This window comes from Zosterops lateralis (genome assembly GCF_965231275.1).
Source record: "Zosterops lateralis genome assembly, chromosome: 2".
Classification (NCBI taxonomy): Eukaryota; Metazoa; Chordata; class Aves; order Passeriformes; family Zosteropidae; genus Zosterops; species Zosterops lateralis.
In genome coordinates this window covers 91,688,180-91,710,741 of record NC_139763.1, presented here as the reverse complement: position 1 = coordinate 91,710,741, position 22,562 = coordinate 91,688,180, and the positions used below count along the sequence as shown (strand labels likewise).

The 22,562-nt window shown below is 44.1% G+C and overlaps 1 protein-coding gene across 1 annotated transcript in view; it reads right to left on the bottom strand.

Annotated features, from left to right (window-relative positions):
• Positions 1-13,868, bottom strand: part of GSK3B (glycogen synthase kinase 3 beta) — a 145,137-nt gene extending 131,269 nt beyond the window's left edge. The window contains exon 1 of the mRNA XM_083855080.1: positions 13,760-13,868. Within this exon, the coding sequence (XP_083711206.1) occupies positions 13,760-13,847 (88 nt within the window). The 5' untranslated portion in view covers positions 13,848-13,868. The remainder of the gene's footprint in view (positions 1-13,759) is intronic.
• Between the last annotated feature and the right edge of the window lie 8,694 nt (positions 13,869-22,562).

Sequence of the window (22,562 nt, the reverse complement as noted above, 5' to 3'; positions counted from 1 at the left end):
TTTAATAAAGTGACAAAAGGCAACACTTCAAGATCCTCTTCAATCTTTGCATTTTGAACTAATGAAATGAAAATAATACAACTATCTACACTCCACAAATGTACAAGACCAAGAACGTGTTTTCTTTCTTGGTTCATGTTCTATGCAACATCTCGTTTCTACACGCAATCTTCAAACACTTGTCCCTTTATTAAATTAAAACTAAAGCAATTGCTGTGAATAGACAGTAGTTATATATTAATGGATGAATATTCCACTTGCACTGGCATTATACACCAAAGCAATACACTCTCAGTTGTTTGGAGTAGACACCCCCACCATAAGCTTGGTACCCATACAGCCAGTGCAGTTTGGTCCTGGTCTCTGTCTGAAGCTCTGAGCAGTTCTTGACTTGTGCTAAATTCTTTTGTGTTGAAACAAGAACTGTAGGATGAAAAACTGAAGGAAAGCATTGCCTTCCTCAGGACCCACACAAAGCAAGATCTAGAAATCCCCCACAGAAAGTCTGTGGTTCTCAACTGCAGTACAGGACTACCAAAGAGCGAGCTTTCATCTGAACAATGCTTGTACAAAAAAATTAAATTCAGATCAGATTTAAACCTCCAACTACAAATACTCCCCAACTGCTTTTCCAAATACAATACATTTACCTAAACTGCAACACTAAGGAAGCTCTGTAAGTCTAGATATTAGAAAGATTTTAGTTATTTATTTATTTATTTTACAATGAGGATGGTGAAACACTGGAACAGAAAGGTGGTGGGTGACCCATTTCTAGAAACTTCCCAAGTCAGATTGGACAGGACTCTGAGCAAGCTGCTGTGGCTGAGGATGCCCCTGCTCGCTGCAGGGGGACTGGACTAGATGACCTCTCTAAGACAATCTACCTGGCTTTTAAGCATTAAAGCTGTGGCCAGTTTCACAAATCCTTATCCCCACATCCACTAACTGCCAGCAAGCTGCCAGTAACACAAGGCTACCTCATCCCAAGGGGAGAAGCAAGAAGCTCAGTGTGCTGTAACTGAAATTCATCCCAAGACCATGCAGAAATAACTGGAATGACATAAAGTAATACCATAAGGGACTACAGGCTGTCTTAATTAAAACCTCTCCCAACTTCTATATATAAACTACCTGGCAAGCATCTTCATTTTTCAAACAGGCACTACTGGGAATCTGACAGCCTTCCTAATCTATTCCAGTGCTCCTGTTCTTAAGAGTTGACTCAACTAGCTTAATAAGTGTTTGCTACAATTTAAGCCCACAAATGGTTTCATCTCCAGTAGGGGAGACAACAGCTTTGCCTTTTCTTTCCAGCTATCTTTCATGCATTGAAAGAACATTATCAAAAGAAATCTCCCCTCTGCCTCCTCTAAAAAAATATATAATCCAAAGTGTTTTCAGTTTTCCCCTAAAGCACTGTTTTTAGACCTCTGACCATTTTCTTTTGCCTGCAACTATTCTTCTCCCAGTACAATACCAAAACCAGGTGCTGTACTTTAGCTCACTAGCATGCCAAGAAATGGGAAGGCTAACTTCATGAATTTTACATGGCATTGCCATCAATACATTCAGTAAAAGATTTGCTGGTTCTCAAGTATTGGTTGCCTCATGGCCAGTGTACAAATATCTGACTCCAGATTCTTCTCTCAGATCTCCTACTGTCCCAGTTACCCCCAAACCTGTTACCAGCATAGTCAAATCTGCACAGTCAAACCTTCCTGAAAAATAACAGATGACATCAGCCCCTCCTACATTTCATCCTACTTAGGGTACCACTTGGTTAAGATAATTTTGAACACGTGCTCCTTAATCTTAGGAGTGTCTCTGACAGTGCAATCCACAAGTCTTAGAAACTCTACCTACATCAGTTACAAAAAACCATTACTACTATACTAAACAAACCAGCAGAAATCCTGATTCTACACATCCTTTTGGCTTGACACAAATCCTGACTTCAAAGAACATTTATTTTATAAAGGCTGCAGACTTGTCCTTAGATAAAGGAAAGTCATATTTTCTGCCATGATACATAAAATAGTTAACACTGTGAAAGTGAGCACATACAATACAAAGCTATGTCATTTGGAAGAACAGACACAGTGGGTCAGATTAAGGCACTGCCTAATCCAGTTTCCTGTCTTTGACAGCTGCCATAAGGAAACACCCAAAAGAATAACATCCAAGCCATTAAGAGGAGGTATGAATACAGACATTTGCCTTGAATTATGTAGCTATATAATGCCATCTATTTTAAGCACATTCAGTCATTTTACCTAACAATAAATTACACGGTTCTCCAGCACTGCATGTTGTTACCCACATCCAACATCAGTTTAAGGGAACTAAGAGCTCTCAGCTGTATAAAGCCAAAGAAATGAAAATCATGCAGCAACAAAATTACTGGAGTAAAAAAATTAACAGTATTCCACAAAAGTAGACATCTGAAGGTTTTAGTGGATGATTTGTTTTTAAACAAGCACTTTCATGCCACGTAGCTGACTCCATTAACCAGCACGATCCATGGCTGATCTCCTCTTAAGAGGTTTCATTTATGTGGTCTACATATTCCTTTCTTAAAAGAACAGCCATGGGAAGAGTCACTTGGTAAGAATCTGAAGAGCAGCATATTTTAAAAGGGTATTTTTGAACAACTTCTGGAGGTTTACAGCTATTTATGCCAATAGCACAAAGGAGTATTTTTTTTTTTCTTAAATCTATACCAAGCTGAAGCAAAAGTGATTCATAAGTGCACCAACCTACCTTTCTGTGTCCTACAGAAGAAAATACACTCTTGAACCTTCAGTAGGAACACCAACTCTCAAGTCAGACTGGCCAGCTTCCAATAATGTCACTATAGTTTCACCCCATTTTTCCACATTTGAAGAGTTAAGCTCTATATAGTTTACCCCCAGACATCCAAAGAGGTACATTTCACAAGGGAGAACATTCCAGATACAATTTACAAATCTGGTGGAATGCTAGAATTATTGCACTAGCTATTTGTATCTTCATTTTTAAAATGGGGAAAAGGTACTTTGAGGTAGTTGCATATTTAATGTTTAACGACTTACTTTCCACCTAAGCACAAAAACCAGTAATATATATGACAAAGCTGTTTCCACACAGAGAATAACTCCAAGTTAGGGTTGAAGAAGTTGTAGAAAACAAAAATGGTCAAATAACCATTTTTTGACTCACTGGATGTTTCCTAAGTATGAAATGGTTTCATATTAACACAGACAAAACAAGAAATCAAAGTTAAACAGCACAAGAGATGTCCAGAGAAATTCAATGGATTTCAACTAACAAATCACCAGGAGTTCAGGAACATCTGCTCTCTTCAGTGTCAGATAAAAGCTAATTGTTCCTCTTCATGTACAGACAAATTCCCTTTTCCCTTTATTAACCACTCTTCCTGGCAAAATCCTGGACATTACCTGAATTTTCAGAAATACTTGCCTTTATTCTCTACTACACTTAGAAATCACAGAGCTTTCAAACACAGTAATAAAACCTTACATCTATAGTCTCAAAGCAAAACTGTAATAGCCTGTGTACAGCAGTCTTTGAGAAAGGTGTCCTACCCATCAACATTTTGTTCTCCTTATTTCATAAACACCCTGCATCAGTTCTGTAATTTAATGGGCTACTCATATGTTTTCCATACATTTCTTCCTCATATTTCCCAGAAAAATATTTTGCACACCACACATAGATGCCACCCCCAGCATCCTCAGTTTTGGGGTTTTTTCCTCCCTCACTAGCATATCTTAAGTCTGGAGGGTGTAAGGTGTACCTGTAAAGGACTGGATGAGGGCTGCTCACCTTTGCAGCAAACCCCAGGGCGCCACAACTTGGGAACTTCCCCGGAAGCACAGAAGTGCACAAGAACACTTGGAGAGGTGAAAGCACCACAGCACAGTAGATTGCACAGGAAATGAGTAACCAGAGCAAGCAAGTTAAAACTCACATCTCACCAGTCATCCCAGATACTCAGACAAAAGTACCATGAGCACCTTTGCATGTACAGATAAACTTTTGCAACCAGACATGTAGAGCAGCCTGTAAAGGCTTTAAAGCAGAAGCCTTCACATGTGGCCTAGGTTTAAACTCCAGATCTCAGAGCTCTAAGTCATCTCCTCCCCTCCATATCTTATTTCTGACTGTGCATACCTGTGTGCCTCTCTATACTCAAATACAAGTAAAAAGTAATAGAGCAAAAGGAGCTGCCAGAGGACAATTTAACATGACGTTTTTCAGTTAGAATCTACTGATTTTGAAATAGTCTGCCCAGAACTCCTTCATAATTCCACTTACTCTTCACTTAAAAGAAAAAAGAACAAAATCAACAAAAAACCCTACCCTACAATGCCTAAATAAACTAAAAACCATAAAAGGCAGATGTAGATACTGTATGTTTTAAACTAACACTAGAAAAAAATTAAGTTTTGCAATTATGCCACAATGTAAGAATAAAAATTAAGCTTTCACCACATATTTTGAAATGCAGGCAGTGTCATTGTTTCAGTAAATATTTCTGAAATATCATGATTATTAAAAGTTATGGATACAGTATAAACATTTAAGCACTACTTCCTTTTAGAGTTGGCCCACCATAATAAATATTTACAGTCAATCATGAACTGCTCAAATATTACCATTGAAAAAATAACCTATGTCATTAGGAAAAAAAAAAAATCCACAAGCTATTGCTTAAAGCCAAGGCATTGGCACCAAACAGAAAACATTACCTGTTGCCTCATGAATATCCCTACCTGTCTCCAAAATCCCACAGGCATTTCAAATGTGCCACCTGGGAAAAGGGCTGCCGTTCTTTTGCTCTCAGAGATCCCATGGCACTTGTCATGCTTGAACCTTGTCAGCTTTCCTGGACACAAAGCTGCTACTCTGGCTGAAGGGAAGCTTCAGTCCACCAAAGCTGACTCTATCACACAATAGAAGAAACTCGCAGATTTGGCAGCATTCATCCCTTAAGAAGATCTTCCCTTAAGGCCAATACATTTCCAAACCCTGCTCTGATTGCTTGAATGACACTCAGACGTTCCTGCTGGTGACCTCCACTCATGGATGTGAAGAGTCCATCAAACTCATGTCACTTAAATAAGAACCTGCACAAATCCCAAACCAACTCATGCCCACTGCACTGATCAAGGAAGAGCAAGTTTAAAGTTCAGGTCAATCTAAAATTGACAGTAACCTTTTTTGGGGAGTTGCAATTAAAGCTCTCCCTGCCCTCTCACTGTCCAATATCATCTGAAGTTTGGGTCCACAATTTCTGGAACAGTAAAGTTCTCCCACTCCAGACAAACCTTAAGCTTTTGTCTCCAGTACATTCAATAGATGTTCCACTGGAAAACCCACACAAACAGAAAAAAATCACCCAGCTTTCCATGGGCCTCTAAAACATTTCCCCCAGGAATCAGATCAGCTCTGAGATCCATTGTGGTTACTAAAGCATATTGGTAAATCTATTCCTAAGTCTCTAAAACTGGAATTTGATTAGGAAGGTTCTATTCTTTGAGGAATAAAGGAAAGACCATTACCTTGCAGCTGCTATGGTGCCTGACTATACACACCCGTGGCTCCCAAGGCAGGACACACAATCACAAGATGGCAAGAGTAGAAGTGAAATGGTCAATAGACACATTCTTCTCAAGGACAACACCATTTTCCGCTTCTTTAGGTTTCAATTGAGCAATTGTATATATAAAGAAAATAAAACATTCCATCTACTCACCTGCAGAGAGATTGTCCAGCCAGAAAGCTTTCATTCTCCAAGCAAGGCACAAAATATTTGTTCTGATGCCGATACTGAGCCCCACAAATTGTGGAAATACATTTATGGCCGTGGGCTCCATTCATGGGGATACAGATCTGTGCCAAATGATTCACGTTTACTTGGCCAACATCCAAATAGTCAGTTTATTTAGGCTGATGAATTTGTGACCCCTTTCTCCCTCTAGGAAACCCGCTCACACAGGTCAATTCATTGTGCTACTTTTTTAAAATAGATACTTAAAACAACTAAGCAGATGAGATGGGGTACAAATAGCATTGTATGCTCTATGTAAATGTTTACAGGAGGGTGTGAATCAAAGAAAACAGATTGGCACTATCAACTGTGACTAAATAGTTTTCCTCTTTCTACACAGCAAGAAAAATCAAATTCTTCTCTGCAGCAACAGTCACAGTTTATCTTTCTGCAAAACATATTCTTGGCCTGTCTGAAAATTAAACAATTGCCTGCATTCCTGGCAAAAGATATTACTATGAACTACAGGGCTTGTATCTGACAAGAATTATATTCCTATAAAAAAGTCAAAAGAGATGATGTGGCTCTAAGAAGTCTGCCTTGGTTGGAAAAATTCAGCTGCTGTTTCCCTCCTGGTTATAACTTTAGAGCCAACACCCAACTTTTCTCCTTCTAAGTGCTCTGACTCAAAAGACTGGCAATTTTTGCAGCTGCACTCAAACTTTTATCCTCATGCACACACAACAGCACAGTGCAGGGCCAGTATTTCCAAGTCCTGTATACCATCCACAGCACTGCTTATCCAGTGGCATCAATGAGAAATATCATCCCTTTTCCTTTTGATCAGCAGTCTCTCATTATGATCATCTACTGTCAGGCACTTGGACTACTAAAATGTTTCTTCAACACAGTCCAACTGCCTGAAAACACAGGTCAAGCAATGTAACTACATCACTACACATTTCTGTGACATTTCAAGTCCAACAGACATTCTTCAGACACAAAAATATTTTCACCAATGCTACATTAGTCATTATACCCTTCAAAGAAAGAGACACTGAGTCCTATTCAGACACACTACAAAGCTATAAAGCTGTATTTTTCTTAGTTGTGTGTTCTCACTTCCATACAAGCCAAAGTGAATTTTCTATGGCAGGCACCAAGGCCCACTGCAGCCCCACAGCACTGATCCTTCAGGTAACCTGACTCTGTATCACCCACACAGAAACGCTAGGAAATTATCTAGAAATTAATCAATATAGAAGATAACTGGCAGCTCACTTTCACCTGTGCAGGAAGCACTGGCACTGATGAGGCCAAGGCAGAAAATACACAGTCCCTGCTACAAAGACACAGCAAAGCTCCTGGCAAGGACCGGAGCCATCCCTTCAGAAGGAGCTGCTGCTGTATGGCTTCTGTTTTTAAAAAAAAAGCCCTGAGTTCTTGACATTGACAAGCTATCTTACCACCTCCCTTTCTTCCATTATAAGACAGACTAGGTGAGAACACAAATTGCCTTAAACGCTTAGATCTACTTCCCGTCTGCAAGAGATAAAAGTACAGAGTGAACTGCTTTGCTTTATTTCCTTTTCTGAACAACAGACAAGTCATCTATGGCAAGAGCACCTAATGAAAAGATTCTTTGATAGCACTGAGCATACAAGAAAAATCACTGTCCACTTCTTTTAGAGGCACAGCAGTATGACTTCTGGGCATCCACATTTTTGACAGTTCACATTGAGTGACACAGGACTGCTTTTAGAAAGGTCTCCAACACAGATTTCTATTGAAATACCATTGTCTCACCTTCCTACTGCCCTGACAAAACCTCACACAGCAACACCTACTGGATATAGGATTGAGTCAAACATGCACCGTTTTCATGGAGAACACCTAAGGAATGACCCTCTTTCTATGGCATGGTAAGCAATTACCTGTGGGGGCAGGAAGGATTCCCAAGAGGTGGTGAGAGCAAATGTTATTATACAAATGCAGTTTGCAAAAGCTTCAGGTAGAGATTCATTTTAGGCTTCTGTTTAATGACACACAGCAGCACTGACCAGGAACCATTGTCTGAGCATGTCTATGATGTTGTAGCCATTTCTCACAGACCTGCATCTTGCTACCACATCTCACACCTTTCTCACCTCAAGATCAGACTGCTACAGTGCACTCAAGTGGTTACATTTTAAATCAATTCAAAAATATCAAGTGGCAGAGACCATTACGCCTCCAAACTTCCACCTCTCCCAGTGGCAGAAAGGGAGTCTGACCTGTACAGCACACTATGGGTTTTGAGCCTTTATGGCTGAAACAGTATCTTTTCTTGCCCCATTGTAAATGCTGTAATTGGCATTTATTTTCAACATACATAAACAGAAGAGCACCTATTTGTGCAGCTTTCTGAAAGATGTTCTGAAATTACAAATTTTTGAATTTCACATGGACTTGGGTATTCTGTGAGGCATTCAAACTTTCAAAAAATCTCCTTTTCCTTGTTGCTTGACTTTAAAAGTTTTGTTTGTCTTTCAAGGCTGCTCCAGGCTGATGCACATTAAATTCAGAAAGCAGCCAAGTAACTCCACCAGCCATACTGCTGCTGCAGGAGACAGCCACTTTAGCACTTCCCACACTAGCTATGGGTGACTAAAAGTCCTCAGAGTAAAGTTAATTTTTAAACTTTTTTTAACAAAATCAAAAGGGAGAGAAAACTCCAGAAAAATATTCAAAATTTAAGTTGTCTACAGAAATTTCTGGAAATTCAGAAGTAACAGACCCTTGAATTTAAAACTGGACTCAGCCATTTAAAACAAAAATACTCCAATAGTTTGAACCAAGAGGCTTCAAGTGTTCTCTGAGCACCTGGCACAGTTTAGCTACTATGTTCAAATAACCAAGGAGTTTAGCATTAATTCGTTTCAGAAAATGCTACAGCTGATTGCAGCACAAAGCTTTAACTGCAGGCTTTTCGCACACAGACACCCTCTAGACTTTAAGAATCTTCTTCACCCATCCACCCAGTTTAAGAGAGAGCATGGGGTGAGGGAAGAGCAAGAGCCAATATCTCACAGATTCATGTCATTGTGAAGATCTGGGACAAGTAAACTGAACACCAGTATTGGAAAATTCCTTTATATCTTACCTAAAAGAGCTCTTAAAGATAGAATACAAGAAAATTAAAAACTCTTTTGGGACAATAGAGGGAACTCTTCAGGCTGAGGGGTAGTCTTCAGCTTTTCTCATCTTCCTGCAACTGCTTATGATACCTATAAGGCCTTATCAAGTCAACAGATGAAGTGATATGACTCCCAGAACCAGGATGCACACAGGCAAGGAACACACACCATAAGCCACAGCTGTGTAAACAGGTGAACAACACTGCTGGGAAATATAGAAGGTGAATCAAGAGGTAATACAAGAGGGGATCACCTCCAAGAAGCAGTATAGGGAAGAGGAAGTGAGCAGAACAGAAATGGAATGCTCAACTAGCTAATGGTATGAATAGAGAGGAAAGAGTCTGTCAGCATCAGAATGAAGTACAGCAGACAGTTCTATTCCTTTTCAGACTGCAAGGCACAACTTTGGGGCACTGTAACATGAAACACTTTCCACTCGGGCACACATGTTCATTAGCTGACCCCCTCGGTGCATTTTTTCTCCAGTCTAGGAATGAGGAAAGCTGCTCACCCAGCAGCAGCCAGAAAGCTGGACAGGGCTAGGATGAGCGAGGGCCAAACACAGAACGCTCAGCAGGCTTCTGGAAGGGAGTGATTTTCCTCTCTCCAGCAAGGAGAGCAGGATGGGCGGCTTTCAGTTTCAGAGACCAATTAGGCAGAAACTGCTATCAAAGCAATAGAGAGGCCCTACCCTGAGCTGTTGAGAAACACCAGGTGGTATTATCTCAATCGTTTCACCAGTTTCAACAGCCCCACTCATTTCTTCTCGCTGAAGGCGCCCAGGGTGCCTTTTCCAGGGCTCCTCTCACACACCTGGACACCACACAGCACTAAACTGTCACCCAGACACCACTGCTACCTAAAAAAGCAGCCACTTTTATGTAGTGCCTTGTGGAATGGCTACTAAAAGAGCAACGAAGCCACAGACTTTATTCCTTCATGAACCACTTGTAAAGAGCCATCACACCCTGTGTGAACAATGCACAGCAATATAGGCTTACCAAGCTATTGTGCTTTCAGGAGATTTTACAATACAGAAAAAAACCCAGTGAATCTAAGAAGAAAAGAAAAACTTCAACAAACCCCAAGTTTGGCACCACTGTAACATTCTTCCACAGAGTCCAAAATGAATTATTACAAGATTGTCCTTTAGATTTTGCAACCAAGAGTATGTGGTCAACATCAGAATTAGCTAAAGCAAATAAAATTGCCTTCCTCACCCTCCAAGCTGACAAATCCTGCATAACCAATTACAGACCCATGACACTCACACATGGAGCAAAAAACTCTTCATGGCAAGTGTTAGCCAAGATATTATTTACTGCAGACCATCAAGACAATTGGCCACAGTTACAAGAAGTACTGTTGTCTGCAAGGACTTGGTGTTACTTGAAACACTTATTTCCCAGCCACTCAGAGAAGAAAAAAAAAAAAATCAATTCTACAGTCATTAGATGAAAATTCTCAAACTGCAAACTTTGAGACTTCTATTTTTATTCTAACATTTTTGGTCATGTGTTGCATGATTACCCTTTACATCTCAGGATTATTTTTATCCCATTTGAGAAACAAGGTACATCCCTAAGCAGTGCAAGAGCAACCAGGTGAGGAACTGGAGAAAACTTCAAGCTCCTATCTCTTCTCATACTATAATGAGCAGGTTGATAGTATCAGCAAGTGGAAAACTGGAAGCTTAGCTCCCTCCTTTTGAGGGACAGGTTTAACACAAGTACACACACCTTTTTTGTTGTTGTTGTTCAGGGAAAGCCTACAAACCCAGCAACACAGACCTTATTTGAGAACCATTTCAATGTAGAAATCCATATGGTTGAGTGATTTCACAACCACCAAAATACAAACAGAGAAATAAAAATAGTCAGATTTCAGAAGACAGATGTATGGCTTGAAAGAGACACACGAAGACCACAGGGTTCCTACTGTGGCAGAGATGTTAAAACCCTTTTAACATCTCTGAGAGAGCAAAGAGAGCAGCATGCATGAGAAGTCATCTTTCCCAACAGCCAAAGCAGCAGCAGCTGTTGGTAATCTCCCATCCTTCCATTCAAGGCTTCACTCAGTTACCAACTCCTGAGAACAAAGTGTCATAAATTCAATCTAATAAACTGCACAGCAAAGAGATGAAAAATCCTTGCTCACTCTTTCCTCCCCATATACCTTGAGAAGAAGAGCAATCACAGTACGGTTCTAGTTCTGCTCCTCCCAGGAAACACAAGGAACAATGAACCCTCTTCCAGTATTTTATTAATCCTTTTCTCATCCCTTGGATCTATCCTTCCTAGGTAACTGTTGCAGTGCTCAGCCAGGAGAAGCAAGAGTGACTTCATCATTTGATTTCAGCCCTCCTTACAAATGAGAGCAAAAAGGCTGACATCAAACAAGCCAGGTTTTGCTTCCAGAAGACCCACACCAAGACAGAGGCACTAAAGATGTCCCAGATACTCAGAAGATACCAATCCACCAATTTTCACCTTCCTCACAAGGACTCTTCCAGAAGACCCACACCAAGACAGAGGCACTAAAGATGTCCCAGATACTCAGAAGATACCAATCCACCAATTTTCACCTTCCTCACAAGGACTCTTTTGTCCCAGCTTTAACTCAAACTGGCTAAGAATGTAACTAAGTATCAGCCTATAAATATATACCAAAATGAAAGAGCCGACCTAACTCTGTTCACCACACAAGCCCTCACTCCACGCTTGAAATACACAGCTTGCTACATCATGTGATAAGATGTTACCAAGACTCGGCTAACCAGAAAAATAAAACCTTTTTTGACACCCTGGAATTTTTCTCATTAAAAAAAAAAAAAAAAAAAAAAAAAAAGAGAGAGAGAGAGAAGGAAAAAAATAAAGTTAACTTCCCAGGCTGTCTTACATGGCTGGATTAACTGAAAATCGAAACTGCACTTCCCACAGAATCCTTGAATGTGGCTCTCTTGCTTTGTTCTGACATTTTTTTCCAGACAGCAGAAGGACCAGGAGCACATGACTAGAGCGACTGGGGGGGTTATCACAAGTGCATGCGCTTTATGTTACGGCCTTTGTTTCTCCCTCCGTGTGATACACTTGGGATTGAATCATATTTGCAAACTTGTTAGTCTGCATCAGTTAGCACCCTCTTCACGGGCAAGCATCTGCCTAGTCTTTGACCTCAAATAAACGGGAAAGGAGCATCGATGACCTTTCACAAATCAAGCTGTAGAGCCTGAATAAGACCAATTTAGTTGCTGAGTATGACAGGTTGAGGGCTGGCTTGGTTTAGACAGCCACCTGCAGAAATACTGAGCAGCGAGACCTGCTTTCCATTCCACAGGCACATAAAGTAAACCAGTAAATTAAAATGGAGTCACTCACAGTTCTCCTCCGTACAGATCAATAATCCTTAACAAATACTAACGCTGGGCCTGATCAAACCTACACTGCCATGGCTGCTGATACGAGTTAACTGCACCCATGGATTTTGGGGTGCTGCTGGCACTCTGATCATGCAGATACAAGGTGGACTACAGCCCCTGAGCCAAACGCTCTCTTCAAGGCTTCAGCCACAGCGGAAGACATTTCGGTGCAAAAAAAAAAAAAACCTATCAAAATTTCCCATCTGCCAAAAAGCCCCCAATCTCCCAGTGCTTTGGCATGAAACACACAAGCCCCTGCGATGGATGCAGGCACGCACCCACAGAGCCATGTCAGGTGTGGCTTTACACGAATATCAAACAGATCAATCGAATGGGAATGCATATTGAGCATTCCCGCTCCCATAAAGATGTCATCCTGCATTTCCGTAAGAAAAAAAGAAAATATTTCTAAAAACTACACTGTTCATGTATGAATCTGGAAGAACAATTCACTTCTTAATGTGAACGTATTCAAATAAGGAGTAAAGAAATTCCATATGATAAGCTGATCTATAGCAACTCAGAAATGGGCCTTTTTGTATCAGCGCTGTACATTTGTTCAGGTTTAATTCATATTTTTAATTCACATAAAACAGCCAACCCCCAATGGATAGAATACGAAGAATGGGCACACATTAAGCACCATTTCTGACATGTCTGTGCAGAATACAGCACAGGCCTCATTCTTAAAAATATTCCTCTGATCAGAAAATTGGAAAAGGAATGCCAAGCTTGACATGTGAGTCCATGGAATAGTTATTTCAAAATAAGCATTTTCTTATGCCTTCTTCTGAGCATTTTACCAGAGCCTGGAGGATATTAGAGACACCTTTTGTAAGCTCCCCTCCCCCTCCCTTTTTTTTTTTTTTTTTTTTTTATGGGCTGGACTAAAAGGTGCTCACACCCGATCTACGGGTGCATGGAAAAAGCTTCCATGCTCTCTCCCCTTCACAGCCAGGAATGCTTAAAGAATCTCCAAAAAAACACATAATGAGCCTGAATGTCACGGTCATACCTATGTGCCCGCAATTCGTTTCCTCCTTTCGGTGGGAGGAGGGGGGGAATGAAAAGGAAATACAGGCTACGGAGCTCTCAATCCGTTTCACAAAAGGGGGAAAAAATGGCTTTTTAATGAGCCAGAGGCCGCTGGCAGCGACCGGGAGCTAAGGACGAGGACAAACCCACCGGGATTTTCCGTCCAGCAGGCCCCGAACGGAGCGGCGGCGTGCGCCTATTCAAGGTTAATGGGGGGGGGGGGGGAAGGGGAGAGAAAGGAGCTGCCGAGGCCGGGGCTGGGGCCGGGCTCCCTGCGCCGCTCCCCGCCTGGGCGAAGGGCGGGGGCGGCCTCCCCGGCCCGCACCCCCCACCCCGGCAGGGCAGGATACTCACGGCTGACTTTCATGCTGCCGAAGGCCGAGGGCTGCTGCACCGGCTTGCAGCTCTCCGCGAAGGAGGTGGTCCTGGGCCGCCCGGACATGGTCTCTCCCGCTCTGCCCCAACGGCGATCACCTCTCTCCTCTTCCTGCCTTCGCCCTCCGCCTCGCCCCGGCGGGCCCGCCTGCCGCTCCCTGGCTCGCTCAGCTGCAGGAGACGGGTGGGACACGCCACATGAAACGCCGGGACCCCCCCTTCCCCCCCCGGGGAAGCCCCCTCCCCTCTCGGTCTCTGTCGCCCGGCGGCTGCTTCTTCTTCTTCTTCTCCTCTCGCCTCCTGCCGCTCCTCCTCACGCCGCCCGCTCCTCACACGACCATCCTTCCCGGCCGCGCCGGTGGGTCCGAGAGCCGCCTCCCCCCGGCGCCGCTGCCGAGCGAGGGGGGTTCGCTGGGCCTCGCTGCCCCCACCCCGGGCGCCAGTCACATGGGGCGGAGGCTCGCGGCCCGGCTCCTCCGATCCCGCCGCCGACGAGTTTCTCTCCTTTTATTCGCTTTATCTCTTTGTCTTTCCTTTTCTTCTTTTTCTTCCTTCTCTTCCTTCCCCCCTCCCCGTTCCTCTCCTTCCCCCTTCGCCTCTGAGGGAGGCGGCAGGCAACGGGACTATTTTTTCCCCCGGCGGAGGGATCTCGGGGTACCGCCGAGCGGAGGCGATGCGGCCAGCAGTCGCAATAGGATCCGGCGGCGGCGGCGGGATCCGCGGCGCGCGGAGGGGGGTGAGGCGGCCGGTCGGCCTGGCTGCTCGCTGACGCTGCTGCTCAGTGCGGCGCTGAAGCGGCGGCGGCTCCGGCGGCGCGGCCGCTCATTGCGCCCGCACGGGCAGCTGGCGGCGGCTCAGGCAGGGCACGCTGCACTGCGGGCGGTGGCCGGTGGCGACGGCACGGGCCATGACGGCGGCGGTTTCCCTGCTCCTCCTCAGCCCGGTTTCAGAGCGCTGGCGGCGGTTGCTGCTTTTGCTGCTGTTCCCCCAGGCGCCCAGGGCACGTAGGACTCGTCCGCCCGGCTGAAGTCTCCCGCCGGGCCCCCCTCCCCGTTCCTGCCGATCGGTCCCTTTGTCCCCGCTGCTCCCTCCGCTGCGTGCCGGGCTCCCGCCGCTGCGCTCTGTGCGTGCGCCAAAGCCGCGCAGCCGCCCGTGCCCGCCGCCGCCCCACGCTGCGGAGCGGCCGTAAGCGCCGGCTGTGAATACCCGGCCGAAAAACCCGGCGCGCCCGCGAGCACTCGGCCCGAGGCCGTTACGGAAACGTCCGAGCCTTCTCGGGGCCAATCCCGAGGCCGTTACAAGGATGCCTGTAACTGGCCGGAACCAATCACGGAACCACCGCGGGCGCGACCGATTCTCCCCGAAGTGAGGCGGAGGCCCAATCGGAGTGCGCCGCCGCCGCCCTAGCAGCGCGGGCGGGCGGCCAATGGGAAGGAGCGCTCTCTTCCGGCCGTGGCCGGGCCAACCCGAGTGGAGCCGAGGAGGGAGAGCCAATCAGGGGTCGCGCTGCCTCCGTCACCCAGCCCTGGGACGTCTTCAAGCCGCAGCCCGAGGCGGAGAGCGGCCGCGGGCTGCGATTGGCTGGCGGCGATGAGGCTGCCTTCAGGGGACCAATCGCGAGGCGCGGGGCCACGGGCGCGCCCGCTCCCGACGGGGTACGGCCGATCACCTCTGTGGGGGCCAGGGAGGGCAGCGCGCATGCGCAGCACGGCCGGGCACCGCCCCTCAGGCGCGCCCCCGCGGCCCGTCCCGCCGGGAGCGTGCTTGGGCCAGCGCGGGAGGAAACCCGAAATTGCGGGGTTTGTGCCTAAAATCCGTCAGGCACGGGCATGTTGCGGCTCTGCTTCCTTGAGCCATGAAAAAAATGGCGCTGAGGCGCACAGTGCTGTCATAGAATCACAGAATGGTTTGGGTTGGAATCTTAAAGGATCTTAAAGACCCTTCATTTCCCACGGCCTCCCACGGGCAGGGACACCTTCCACTAGACCAGGTTGCTCCAGGCCCATCCAGCCTGGCCCTGAAGATTTCCAGGGATGAGCCATCCACAATTCCCCCAGGTAGCCTGTTCCAGTGTCTTGCCACCCTCATGGTGAAGAATTTCTTCCCAATATTCAATCTAACCCTACCACCTTTGAGTTTGCAGCCAGTCCCCTTTGCCTCTCCAGCCTTCAGGCAGGAACAGTCGTGGATGTGGTTCAGGAAGTGATGGTGAACCCATTCTGCACAAACTGGGCCCAGCAGGGGAAAGAAGATCAGGGCTCTCGGAGGAAGTCCTCCCAATTCAGCTGCTAACAACAAGGCTTCCTCACAGGAAACACGGTTTGTACTGGGACACTAAACACCCTCATAGTTAGGTCCCACTGCCACCACAGGTAGACTGAGCTTGGCCAGAGTTCCAGCTTGTCCTTTTCAGGGCTCTGGAGCATCCCTGGGGGCAGTGGCTCCCAGCCCTGGCACAGCCACACTGGAGCACTGCTGCCTGCTGTGACCTCAGTGAAATTACTCGGCAGACATCAGCAAAAACTGAGCACCGCTTGCTTATGCCATTAAAAAAAAAAAAAAAAAAAAAAAAAAAAAAAAAAAAAAAAAAAAAAAGTGCTCTTGCCAGGATAATTTATACCACAAACAAAATAACTTGGACTAGCAAAAACATATTTTGCCGGTATAAAAGACTAACTAACTGTTTTCTTTTCAAGGCATCAGTATATTGCCAGATTTACTTTTTTTGCAGCCCTGTTCTGAACACCACTGCTATGTGACCAGACAAAGACCTGGCCAAAGGCAGCTAATATTTATCCTTTACAAGAGCTGTTTTCCAAAGCAAAAAACCAACCCAGTCTCTCAAAATGGTCCTGTTCAGCACTTTGTTTGCCCTGGGGTGTTTAGCTTGCTGGAAGCCTTTTTTCCTGCTTGCAAAATGATGAAAACCTACTATAAAGGCATGGGACTGTTTAAGGTTTGATCCTTCAGGATCTACCTGTGCAGTTCTGTACAGCTGGGAGCCTGACAGGTGAGAGTGGTGTGCCCTAGCAAGGGCGAAGGGACACTGAAGTCACAGCAGAGGAGTGTCCTGCAGCCACCCCGAGCCACCCTACTGTACTCATTGTTCCAACCACCCTCTGAGACACCACTGTGTCAAATGTTGCTTACACACAATTTCAATGAGCTGCCAACGCTGAAAATGACATTTTCTCTCCTGTTTGGCAGAGCTGTTGTCAAGAATTAGGGTTACAGATTGGGTTGGCTCTCTGAAGAGCATTCTTACATAAAACAACAAAGTAAATATGCCACCAGACGGTGGCCAGCTCTCTTCTACCTGAAATGTACCACCAGGCATTCCAGTCATTATTTTTCCTGGCTTTGGGCATCAAAATGCTAATACAAATCATGTTTTCTTATTTTCTGACAAAGTTCTTTCAAATTACTACATAAACAGGAGAACTGACTTAGGAGAGACAGCTGAGCTTTGTTTCTTGAAAAAGTTGGCAGTCTGAAAAACAGCAGGTGGGGGAGGGTGAGCTCTTTGCTTTTCAGCATTTGCTGTTACTCATGATAGTGGTAAATAAAAATCAGACGGATGCATAATTTATACTGATGGTGCCCATTTGAAAAATGTCCCTTAAAGCTTTGTAATGAGTCTACAACCTGACAATAAGAATGGGAAATCAACTTCATTTACTTACAGAGAACAAGCTACTCCATTAAAACAACTTTGTGTTTGTCCTCCTTTATCTGGTATAGCCATTCTCTAAAATCACCGTTTCCTCTTCAATACCAAAATAATCTATATCAAAACCACAACTTGGTTGTTACTAATAACACTTTCCTGAATACCAAGTCTATCCATGCACAGGGGGAATGCATATTACAAAAATCCCAGCTGCAGTATTTCAATTTTTGGCAATCCTGCACATATTTTCATTCATAATTAAGCAACAAAGTCTCCAAAGCCTGTCCATTCAAGTTGTAACATCTTCTCATCCACCAGGAAACCACAAGTGTTTTAAAGGAAACTTGTGCTGTATTTGAGGGGATGGAAAAGCATAAAGCACCTCCAATTTCTATTAGTCTGTTCACAGATTCTTTCCTTAGCTAAGACTACTCTCAGAAAAACCCTAAACACACAATAAGGGCATCTGTTAAGCTTTCATCCTCAATTTCAAAAATGGACTGACAATTAAAACCATTTGTGAGAGTCATGAGTGAGCTAGTTGCTTTTTTAGACTGAAAGATTCTCTTTTGACAACATTGCAAAGTCCATATTTATTTTTGGCCCCTTGGCTGATGAAATGACCTCCCTTTAGAATCTGCAAATATAAATAGAATTGACGTTTTAATGATCAGTTTTCACAAGCTATTATAATCCAGCGTCTCAAGCATCAATATTGTTCCAAGTCTGGATGCGCAGGGCAGTTTTACAGCTGCCATGTCTCTGTAATGTGCAAGTGCCCAGGGAGATTGCCTGAATACGTGAAGTGTCCGAGAGAAATTACTGAGGTGTTATCTCTCTGAAATGCCATAAGGTGGCAGTGAGTTGGAAAATTGGTACAACTTCTGGGTAGAGCAAAGCTCTAAGGAGCTCAGAAGAAGAGTAGGGGAGGGGGTTTGTTTGTTTGTTTGTTTAGGGGTTTTCATTTGTCTGTTTGCATTTCATATATCAACAATAAATTTCAATCATTCTAATCAGACACTGAATAGGCCTGCTCCAACAGGAACCAGTTGGCATGTCCCTGCACAGGAGCTCTTGCTTTTTTCTTTCTCCATTGCTTCCTTTTCAGGTGATCAGCAGGAAGATTTTCTGTTTGCTTACCTTGCAGCTCTTGCTGGATCATTCCACCAGAAAGCACGGTGAGAGGCCTGCCTCTTGCTAGTCTCATAAGGATGCAATCATTCAAGGCTGTTTTGAACCTTGCTGTGCTAGAGAATCTAAATTATAGTAATGGATCTACCAGTCTTGTATCTAACTCCTTAATATTGCCAAGGCAATTACCCAGAGAACAATTTAGTGAGACATTGTAATGGCTTGTCTCTTGTTTGATTGGCATGGGCAAACTCAATAGTTATGGTTGAACTTTAACTTTGCCTTTTTTTTTTTTTTTTTTTTTTTTTTTTTTTTTTTTTTTTTTTTTTTTCCCTCAGTGGAAAATCAGAGATTGTAACAGTAACAAATTTACCAATTGCCCAGGCGTTAATGATTAAACAATAAATCCTGAAAAGTGGTTTTGATTTTTGTCCCAGAACAAAACCCAAAGGAGTCTATGTTTAGAACATACCAGTTGCATTCATGTTTCTGAGCAGGACAGAAGTTTTTAATCCTGAGAACCCACTATTTTGCAATCACTTCCTGTCACAAAATGTGTCATCACTAACAATTGCCTCAGAAGTATTGCCTCAGCTGATGTTTTGCTGATCTGGATGTGCATGGGTACTCCTAGTCCTTGCAAGACCTCGGGTAAGTTTGCTGGAACTGATAAAGCCAAGTGGTCCAAACAGTTCAATGTAACAGAAGCTACAGACAACTTCTGTATTCCAAATTTGTAGTGAAGGGGAATGAGCAGAGACACCAAATACAGGTTCATGGCAATATTGCAACATGTGGAAAACGTCAGTGACTCAGGACGCAGGCAGGTGCATCCTCCTGTGGAATTAAGTTCTCCCTGCTCATGTTCTGCATAGGTTTAAAGTTGGTTTTATCCACTGGCTCTTGACAAAAGCATCAGGTTTCCCATCATGCCAGGAGAACATCTTGTTCAGATGGACAGTTGCCTTTGCCCCAGAATTTGTCTGACCACACTGTCTTCATAGATAACTCTGGAATACAATGGTGAAGAAGTTCTATCAGTCTAAGGAGCTTTTGATTAGTCTTCCAGATTCTTGCTTTCTGGAAAGCAACATCTATGCCCATTTCCTCAGGAATCTGAAAGGGTTCAAATCTTGAAAAAAATTTGGTCTCTTCTGTGTGTATCGTCTCACTCACATTAGATTCAGTCAAGCAGCCCAAGACTGACATCCCTTTGCTCTCTCTGTACCACAGTTTTGGTGGAAGGACCCGTGAATGTCCCATGCTCACAATTTCCCTTCTTCCCCAATCAACTTCCAAACTCGCTGTTGAGGAAACTTTCAAAGTAAAGAGAGTTAAGGCCAGCCTGATTCCTGAGGCCTTCAGTTCTTTTGAGAAAATATTGGAGGGATAAACAGCCTTAACTACAGCCCCAGGATTAGGACTACTCTTTAGCTGGATCTTGGTAGACGTATGAAAGAGGCATGTGCAGGGGAGAAGAGCCAGGCTGGCTTTCCAAATCATCACAGTGATCTAGAAGTTGTACAGGAGTCAGGCACAACACTCAACAAAGGAGATTTCCCTCCACTTCCTCCTTCAGACAGCTGGGGGATGTTGCACCAGGGTGATGAGGTTTATTGTGCCTTCTCACAAACACAGGAAGAGGATTCGCTAGTTCCTATTGAAATAGTTTTTGGAAAGAAAGCATTGCACATGGTGCAAGGTGCCAATAGGAGAAAAGGCTGTTGAGAATAGATGTTTGCATCACCAGAGAAGTAAAGAAAGCAGCAATAGGCCTGGTGAAGCCTCCCTGGGATGCTGTCCTTGCTAGAAGGGCTCTCTGCAGAACAAAATTACCGTCCTTAACTGCAGTGAAATGCTCATCCAGCTCTTGCTGTTGCAGCTGTTTTTACCCTGGCTGAAAATAACTGCATGGGTACAGGTCTCCCCAGGACAACCAGCTCTGTGAGGGAGAAAGAGGACAATTGAGTTTGGTGGGTTAGAGCCATTCTTGGTATCCACCAGGCAAATCATACTATAGTACATCTGCAGAGGGAAATGATTGCTCTGCATAGACAACACATAGCAAAATGGTTGAATAGAGCCACCAAATCTTGGTCATACATCAGCTACAGCAGTGACCTTGCACTGTTGTATGTCTTGCCTATGAACTGGGATCTCTGGTTTGCAGCCCTGAATTAAGAGTGGTGATTCTCTTCAGAACCTGGGAGAAAATGCACAGCTAATTATGAAGTGGCCAGAAATGTAACAGTATTTTCATTTAGTTCATTGAGTTTTTGCCAAGCACTCTAATTGATTTAATGATCCCTGTCCCCGGTTGCTCACTAATCACCATCACACACTGCTCCCGTCATCTTTGGCTGGCAAATGGTTACTAATTGTTGCTGCATCTTGCATTGTACATCTGGTGTTGACAGCTGTCCTTGCCCTGAGATGGAGAGACAGCTGTTTTTAAATGGAGAGCTCAATCTCTAAAACATCTGGGAAAACATGGCACTGAAACTGAGCTATCAAATATAAAAAGTTAGCAAATATTTGGGTAGGCTATAGGGTCTGCAAACACAAAACTTAAAAGTAGGCACAGGAATCAGAACAGAAAAGACTCTGCTGTGTCTTTAAAACACAAGTCCTGGGTGTTTCCCATAAAACATGACTCCCCTAATTCCCTGTAGACTGCTTGACATCATAAAATCTTTTACACTCTGCACACCTCCTAATTTGATCAGGCTAACAACCCACGTTGCTTTTATTTCAGCCTATTAGACATGATTCAAAAGCCTTTCTAAAAGGGCAGGATTCAGGATCAGGCAGCAAGATCTAACTGGCTAGAAACAAGAAACCAGTAGCATGAAAGCACCAAAAAGCCCTAGAAATCAATGGAAACAATTGCATTCCTTAAAAAAAAAAAAAAAAAAAAAAAAAAAAAAAGCCCAACCAATCTTTTCCAGAATCTCCTTTCCTCCTGAACATTTTGTGACCGTGATTGTTACGAGGAACCTATTTTTTTTCCTCTCCCTGTTTATTTTGTGTATTTAGCAGCACTGAGCGTACAGTCCATTGTTTTGCTAATGGTCAGCAAGGCTTATCTCCTGATCGAGCTCAGCCGCTATTGCTCACATGCTGTTCTGCAAGACTTGGATGAGCACTCCCCTCAAACCCTGCAGAGGCTGCAAGCCAGCAGCGTGAGCACGGCTGAACTCTACAGGCAACAATGAGCAGGCATGTAAGGACGCAGAGAGGAAATGGGTGAGCTTAAACCAGGTTAGCGTGATTGGAGCAGGAGACACTACAAATGACCCCTAAGAAAAGAGTCTGCAAGCAGAAAAGGCCTGGCAGAATTAACAAGGCTTTTTTTATAAAAGAGTCATTTCAGGACATCGGACTTAAGGGAAGTGCCACATTTATGTATTTTTAATTGGACTGGATTTAAGCCATATCAAGCTGATGATGGCATTCTGAGTTGAAAAGGATATTCTCTTTGCCTCACAGCACGGGAACAAGGACACAATGCAATTAACAGGAAAGGCGGCACTTTCAAAAGCAGTAGAAGGGAGTATTTTTTAATTAAGCAGTTATTGTATATTTCAGGCACTTAAAGTAGAAGTTTGTTCTAGTCACTGGAAGGTGAGACACTTCTCCAGGAGATGATTCTAATTCTCAAATGTGATTGCTTTTAAACTGCCTCTAGAGGAGCCTGTCTCTTCTCTACACCCATGGAAGGACTCTAGAAAGTCCTGCCTGGTAAGTGGCCTCTGGAGTAAGATGCCTCCCACAATGTGACAGGAAGACAGTCACATTTCTAACTGGACTCTGAAAGTCACTGATGCAGGATATCAGTGATGGACAAGAACCTGGATAACGCTGATCCCTTTTTTTTTTTGGGAAAGAATGCTGTCTGGAAATAAGCTGTTTGAATTCAAATCGCTCTCTAATTGTGGATGTATGGGAACATTTATAAAGTGCTCTGAAACATCTTGCTCT